Source organism: Nelumbo lutea, chromosome 7 (genome assembly GCF_056320005.1).
Source record: "Nelumbo lutea isolate HS-2025 chromosome 7, American lotus-T2T, whole genome shotgun sequence".
Taxonomy (NCBI): Eukaryota; Viridiplantae; Streptophyta; class Magnoliopsida; order Proteales; family Nelumbonaceae; genus Nelumbo; species Nelumbo lutea.
In genome coordinates this window covers 887,519-895,490 of record NC_142690.1, presented here as the reverse complement: position 1 = coordinate 895,490, position 7,972 = coordinate 887,519, and the positions used below count along the sequence as shown (strand labels likewise).

The following is a 7,972-nucleotide window of genomic DNA, read 5'->3' as shown; positions in this document are numbered from 1 at the left end:
TGTGAAAGTTTAATTTATTTCATTTTTTCAGTAGGAAGCAGCCTTCAGATGGCCTCAAATTAGAGATATATGTACTTGTGTAAGATTTAAATTATGTATAGAATAGAAATTCGTATTCCACTGTACATCAAAGACATGCAATAATACCTAGACATGTCCTTTAAGGGTATTTCTCTTAATACTAAAAGAAGTCTACAACACCTTGCAGTCATGATCTAGAATATGTAGGTTATAGTGCCAGGTTTGTTTGCACTGCAATTTCGTTTGCAGTGGTGTAAAAGCATGCCAGCACAAATTGATTTAGTTGCAACTTCTAATTAATTTAATTTTGTTTCACCTTTTGCCTTGGTTTGTTTATTTGCATCGTAAACGAATTAACCAAGTAAAATAAAACTGAAGCAAAGGAAATTAAGTAGAAGTGAACTAGATTTTGCATTCTTCTCATTTGCACTCGTATTAGTGCAAACGAACTTTCATTGCAAGCAACTGGAGCCTAAGGAACAATTGTAAAATTTGAGAATGATATATATAACAATTTTGTCATCTTAATCATATTTGTGGAGAACCCATATATATTAATTGCTCAATGAGAAGCTCACAAGAATGATGAAATTAAAGCGGCATGCATTTCTCTTTAAAGTATTAATCCTTGATTAATTTGATCGTGCAACTCCTAATTAACCCCTAACCTTGATCTTTTTAGCTTAGATAAACTTAGATCGCCAAACCAGCCGGTAAAGAAATGGTGTTGCTTCTCCCATTTTTTAGAAAGCTAGAGAGAGAGAACCTTCATCTTTCAGCTAGGGAAAATATCATCATGGTCCCATGGGAAATGTCAGAATTCTTGCAGCTTTAAAGCCTTCCAAAGCACGCACTGCACGATACTATCCATGACCAAATCCATAGGAATCGTGTTTCAAACTTTACCTCTCTATTTAAACGACCCAACCCAAACCAGAATGTGGTTCTTCCATGGGAGACAATGACAACCTCTTTTCAGTGGTGTTGGGGCCTATTTCTATCACTTTCACTTTATTCTATCCATTCAACCTGCACAAACAATGTAACTTTATTTCTCAATGTTCCCAAGTTTTTTTTTTCTTTGCCTCTGCCAATGATCCCACATAATTATCTTGTCCTCGATCTCACTTCTCATATATATCCTCTTTTTGACAGGTACATATTATCTACTTAGGGATAAACCAAGCACAAGATCCTCTCCTCACTACCAAATCCCATGTCCAACTTCTCTCTATGGTCTTCTCTAGGTAATATAATTTATTTGATTGAACAGTATTTCTTCTCTATATAACCTGGAGCCATTAATTTCGACTTAATTACTGTCTTACAGTGAACAAGATGCAAAAGATGCCATGATATACAGCTACAAGCACAGCTTCTCCGGCTTTGCTGCTAGGCTGAATTCAACTCAAGCCACTGCTTTAGCAAGTAAGCACCTGATGCTGAATATTCAACTCAAACTTCGCTTCATAAGACTTACTGTTAATGCCCAAGTTGAGAAATAATCAAACAAAAAAAGATCCCATGTTGCAGTGATGGAAGGGGTGATATCAGTGTTCAGGAGCAAAACACTGCGGTTGCACACAACGCGAAGCTGGGATTTCATGGGCCTGGCATTAGATCACAATAAAGCAGCAACTCCATTGCAACTAGCTTACGGTGATGATGTTGTGGTTGGGATCTTCGACACAGGTCTTTAACTTTTAGTTGAATCCAAACAATTTCTTTTCTTCTTCTTTATTTTTTTTTTCTCGATCAGATAAATCCTAACTTTCCTGTTCTTTCTTCTCTCTCTTTAAGTTCTTTCTCGTTAACCTCTTGTTAGAGGCAATTGTTTCATTGAAATCGGAAGGGAAAGACAACTCCACTGATACTTGTTATATATATATATATAGCTTCATCCTACTTTTCATTTCGTAGTAAAAATCAGCACACAAAAAGAACCCTATATATGCTAGTATATATGAAACTACGTGGTCCTGTCCTGACTTCATCTCCTGACCCTGTCTGTCTGCACCCTAAGCCCACCTTCATCTTCTTACACTTACACACAAATGATGCCCTACGTGCAAATGTTTATCTTTTTTCTCATCTCGTGTCAAATCAACCCTAATTATTTGATGAGTTCGAATGCTACCACTCGTGCAAATCTACGCCAATGCTGTAATTAAGGCTTAGTTTGGAATGAGTACAAATGCAAATTATATATGTTAAAGTATAAATACATATTATGTAAGGTTTTGCACTGCACATATTTGTATTTGCATGTATTCCCTCCAAACTGAGCCTAATAGGGTTGTTTGCTGATTTAATGCATGCATGGAAGCAAAGCATGCACGTAAACAAACTTACTAGCTAGAGAAATCATACATTCACAGTTTAGACTTAAGATAAAAAAAAAAAGGACTAGGAAAATGCACGGAGAGAAAACTTTAATTGGCTCTCTTTTCTCTACGTTTACGTGACAATCCCTAATATTAATGGTAGCCTTTTTGCCTAGCTACCTTGCAATAAGCCACTAATAATGCTTCTTGAAGCCCCCCCCCCACCTCCTTCTCCAATATTTAGCTAGCATTATCTTACTTAGTTTACTTATTGATTGATGATAAGGTAGGTATCTGGCCGGAATCTGAGAGTTTCCGGGAAGAACACGGCATGGGACCAGTACCATCATGGTGGAAGGGAAGGTGTGTGAAAGGTGAAAAGTTTGTGCCAAACAAAGCATGCAACCGGAAACTGATCGGTGCTCGTTACTACGTAGAAGGTTTCGAGCAGATATATGGGCCACTAAACACAAGTGAAAACGGAGAGTACCGATCGGCCCGAGACTACTTGGGACATGGGACGCACACAGCATCGACAGCAGTGGGATCCATCGTGAAGAATGCAAGCTTCATGGGGTTTGGGGAGGGCACAGGCAGGGGTGGTGCCCCGAGGGCTCGGCTTGCGGTGTACAAAACATGTTGGAGTAAGGAGCTGGACGGACGGTGCACGGAAGCTGACATACTGGCGGCATTCGACGATGCGTTGCACGATGGGGTGCATGTGATATCGGCTTCATTTGGGGTTGGGCCTCCCTTGGCACCGTTCTTCGCCTCCAGCGCTGATATTGGTTCCTTCCATGCAACACAGTTGGGCGTCACCGTCGTCTTCTCTGCTGGAAATGATGGCCCTGAACCGTCTCTCGTGGAAAACGTTTCGCCTTGGGGCATATGCGTAGCTGCCTCCTCCATTGACAGGAAGTTTCCCGCCCGGCTGCTGCTAGACAACAACCTCACAATTCTGGTATTTTATTTGCCACGCCATCTTTATTATACCTTTTTAATTAATTTTCCATGCGTAGCTGCCTCCTCTCTCTCTCCTGTTAATTTTTGAATTTCAGCCTTGTTTATGGTGAATCAAGATCTAGCTAGTTGGCACACTCTCTATGGCCATACGATATATATATCAACTCTACCTCTCTCTCCTATTATGTTTAAATTAAGTGCCCATCTCTCGATTCTCTCTCCTATTAAGATCACACGTCACAAGGATCAAACCTAGGTCACCACTCACTTTACATCGCCAGGCCGTTAATTAAGCGAAAATGGTACAAGAATTCAGATACCATTTGTTTTAATTAAGTTTTAACTTTTGACCGATTAAATTTTACAAACTTGTGTTATGAATTTATGTTTGTACGTGTAATTCTTAAGAGAGTAAAATCTTATTCAAGGACCTCCTCATTTAACAGCTCAAGTTTTTAGATTGAATGTTTATTTGAGATGTTATCATAGCCTATTTGACCAAATGGTTTACTAGTGTTTCATTTTCCATTTCTCATTGGCTTCATTTATAATTGATTAATTAAACTTCAGCACAAGTAATGAGTGCGTTTGTGTTTGTCTATGCTTCAAGCCCAATGGACTTTCACATGAGAGAGTGTATTAAGAGAATAAAAGCCTATTCAGGGACCTTGTGCTTGTTTGGGACGGTTTTCACACAGCAGCTATCCATGAAAAGCTTGGAGTGGGAAGCTATGCTTGGTGAAAACCTGGAAAGCTGAAATACATTTTCATTGAGCCAAGAAAGCAACTTTCCAGTGAAGCTGTTTTTAGTAACTTTTTCAAAGCAGCTCAATCATAGCTGAAGCTCTTACAAATGGACCCTCATCTAACAGTTTAATCTTTTAGGTTGCATGGTTTGTTGAGATAAACAATTGAACACGTTTTTTTTATTCACAGGGTGAGAGCTTCAACTCCAAACAAATAAATGGGAGACTGGTGGATGGGATCAACTATTTCTTTGATGGGTCTCTCTCTCTCTCTCTATCTACCTATCTATCTATATATATATGAGAGCAATGTGGCGCTGATATCTGAACTCGCTGCACCATATTTCACCTGTGTAGGAGTTGTGATTTTGAGAAATGGAGAGGGAGGTTGGCCTCAGGGAGGTTTGTTCTGTGTTTCTCAACGTTAGGGCCTGTTTCTAGTGGTGCTGCGGCCTTGGCAGTTCTGAGAGCCAATGGATCAGGTTTGATCTTTGCGGAGCCCGCTACCAAGCAAGCAGCTGATGTTGATATTATCCCTACCATCCGAATAGATGTTAATCAAGGGACTCGGATTCTCCATTATCTTGTTCAATCTCCCAAGTAAGTAACAGCTAGCTTAACGGAAATTGTATACTTTGTACACATGCATGTATATGTTCTAATGTATGTATGTAAGTGTTTTGTCGTTCAGATTATTTAGCTTACAGTTCATACATGTTTAATTGATGTGGGTGAAGGGTCCCTATGGTGCAATTACTTCCCGGTAAAACTATCACTGGGAGGTCACCGGCACCAGTGGTTGCCGACTTCTCCTCCAGAGGGCCAAGTTCGATTGCTCCTGATATTCTAAAGGTATATATATTCTTTATTTTCTTGTTTTTTTTTTTTTCTTAACTGTCTACCCCACGAAACAGGTCAAATCCTGAAACCATGTGTATTTTGATTCTTGCTTATAAGTTATAGCTAATGATTTTGTAAGCTCTTAATCAGTTAATTAATATATATGCAGCCAGATATAAGTGCACCAGGAATCAATATCTTAGCTGCATGGTCTCCAGAATCGCCTCCAACTTTGCTACCCATCGACGGCCGGTCTGTGAGTTGGAATTTCCAGTCGGGGACTTCCATGTCCTGCCCTCATGTAGCAGGGGTAGTAGCCCTTCTCAGATCCGCACATCCTGAATGGTCTCCTGCAGCAATCAAGTCAGCTCTGATGACTACAGGTAATTAATTTAATTGAGCAAAGCTAGCTACATCCTGACTGCACGGAAACTAATAAACTTGTGCACCTATCAACATTCCAATTGCAGCAAATATGAACTCCAAAATAATGGCCTTAGGTAAAGGAAAATTATATACTTAATTTCTATGGCTGGATTGAGTGTATATGATGGCTCACATAATGCAGTTTCATTTTCAAATAAGATGTAGCCTATATATATTTACCTAATTCAAAGTTAGGATGAGGGAGACCACCACATATCATCATCATCATCATATAAGCATTGATTCAACTATATATGGGATGGGTTACGTGAATATAATCATGTTTAGCCATTCAATTCTCTTCAATGCCCTATCTATTGGTTTATCTCATATGGCTCAGCCTATACAAGAGACACAAGCGTCGACAAAATTCTTGCCGGGGGATCTATGAAACTTGCAGACCCATTCGATGTTGGTGCTGGCCACATAAATCCAGTAAAGGCAATGGACCCTGGACTAGTGTATGACATGAATACAAGGGACTATATCATCTTCCTCTGCAGCTTGGGCTACACAGAAGCCCAAATACAGAGCATGGTCCTTGAGCCAGCTGCTGCAATGGTCGACACCAGTTGCCCTAAAGGCCATCGGACGACCTTAACACACCTGAATTATCCATCAATTACAGTGCCCAACCTCCAATCCACTGTTACAATCAAGAGGACTGTGCGCAACGTTGGTCCAGAGAAGGCTATATACTTTGTGAGCATCGTCAATCCTGACGGAGTGAAGGTCGTCGTCCGGCCCCGAATCCTAGTCTTCTCCTACTGCAAACAAGAAATCTCATATCACGTAACGCTTACACCCATGAAGCATTCTCAGGGGAGGTATGATTTTGGGGAGATAGTGTGGTCTGATGGCTGCAGCCATCATCATGTCAGGAGTCCATTGGTTGTGCGTGTTAACACAACGACTGTTGTTGATGGTGTTGACTCCATATCTCAATATTAATTTTTAATTCTACTTTTTTAATTATTTAGTGTTTTAATCGCTGAATTAAGTCCTCAAAACAATCTAGACTTTGTTTTTTAATATGGTTGATGCTGATGAACGGATTTACTTTAATTAAGCTACGGCGTTCAAAAATAAAAAATAAATAAAGAAAGAAAAAACAAAGATTTGGTTTGCATTCGGAATGGTCTATTCTCACATATAGTCTATTTGATGAGATTTTATTCTTAATTAAGAAAGGGAGAAGGAATGATCATTGCTTCAAATGGGGAATGCCATTTCAGTGGAAATGGAAATAAGATTCAGATTCCACCCAACCAAACATTTGGTTGAGTGATTTCAGACCCAAATTCCTGAGAACCAAATAGGCCCTCAAAACCATTAAGAAAAACGGGATTTGAGGTCAACTGGTTTGGTGGTTCATCGATCGGTCCAACCGTGCATCTAGGCTGATGATAATTTGAAAACTTTACGTATTTAACTCCCATAATCAGTTAAGTTGCGACAAACTTGTCACAAATGAAAAGATTTTCAGACACACCAATATAATAAGCAATATCCAATGGGTTTTGATTAATTATCAGAATCTTAGCTACAAACAAAAGTTTCAAGGAAAATATAATTAATGATTGAGATAATGTGCGTTGGATAATGAAGATTGACTGCAACTGATGTTCTCTTCATAGAGAAGGAAGAAACGGAGACTAAAAAAATGGAAACATTATTGGTTGATGTTGGAAACCAAGTACGTAGTTTCCAAGAAGCTCACCTCATGCTAAGAATATAACAATGACGACTGACGACTTTGGCACATCTGATTTGATGGAGGAGTCTAAATTGGAGAGAGACGCGAGGTGAGCTTCCGTCCTCATTTCAAAGAGAGATTCCTTGTTCGTCCTTTTGTCCTGCTCGAGCTTCGCAATCTCATCCACATATATTTTGATATTTTCAGATGAGTAGGCGTTTATGTGGCTGGCTGCAGGCTGCTACTTTTGGTATTTCAACAGCCACAACCGCGCTTCAGGCTGAAGTCTTTACAATTAAAGAAGGTGTGTACGCAATCACATGCTAAGAAGTGGAATCTTGTGAAGGTGATAATTGAAAGTGATAGCCAGGTGGCAATCAATAGCTGTGTCAACAGCCTACTCAATCGATTGATCCCAGGGGGGTTGTTGGTTCTCGTCTCCAAGACTCAAGGTCTGTATGAACTCCTTGTATCCAAATTTGGTAGGAAGTTATAAATACCCATGCCCTAAAAAGTTCATAAAATCCTAAAATGGTTAAAAATATAGAAGCTTCAAATGAACTTTTCTATCTTTTTGCACCTAATTAGACTAGGATACTTATCAAATGGTCTAGTTTTTTCAGGACAAAACTCCAAAAGTTCATTAGGTGCCATTTAAGGGTCTTGCCCTTAAAAGATGTAGACAGTATGCTACCCTACCATGATCTAATATCTGTTAAGACAATAACATTCACTTGAAGCTTTCATATTTTTAGTCATTTTGAGTTTTAATAAGCTTTTTAGGGCATAAGTCTTTTTGGTTTCTTGTCTTTATTGTCAAATAAGAAAGATCAAATTTTGGTCTTTCAAACTTTAAAAAACTCAAAATACCATACCAAAAGACTTTCCATTCCATACATCTTTCTAAACTGATTTGCCAAATGACACCTAAACAAATAATTTTATCCCTCATTTTT

General features: G+C 39.1%; 1 protein-coding gene across 1 annotated transcript; it reads left to right on the top strand.

Annotated features, from left to right (window-relative positions):
* The first annotated feature begins 967 nt into the window (after positions 1 to 967).
* UNE17 (Subtilisin-like serine endopeptidase family protein) lies at positions 968 to 6,307 on the top strand. Its single transcript, XM_088955354.1, has 10 exons — positions 968 to 1,063; positions 1,177 to 1,268; positions 1,352 to 1,449; positions 1,555 to 1,713; positions 2,636 to 3,306; positions 4,245 to 4,312; positions 4,412 to 4,654; positions 4,792 to 4,906; positions 5,064 to 5,277; positions 5,661 to 6,307. The coding sequence occupies exons 1-10, from the start codon at positions 983 to 985 to the stop codon at positions 6,269 to 6,271; spliced, it is 2,352 nt and encodes a 783-aa protein (XP_088811480.1). The 5' UTR covers positions 968 to 982; the 3' UTR covers positions 6,272 to 6,307.
* Positions 6,308 to 7,972: the final 1,665 nt, after the last annotated feature.

Coding starts and splice junctions, on each gene's coding strand:
- UNE17 (XM_088955354.1), top strand. CDS start 983: ATGACAACCTCTTTTCAGTGGTGTTGGGGCCTATTTCTATCACTTTCA. Junction 1,450..1,554: donor TCAAGCCACTGCTTTAGCAA/GTAAGCACCTGA, acceptor CCCATGTTGCAG/TGATGGAAGGGGTGATATCA. Junction 4,907..5,063: donor TTGCTCCTGATATTCTAAAG/GTATATATATTC, acceptor ATATATATGCAG/CCAGATATAAGTGCACCAGG.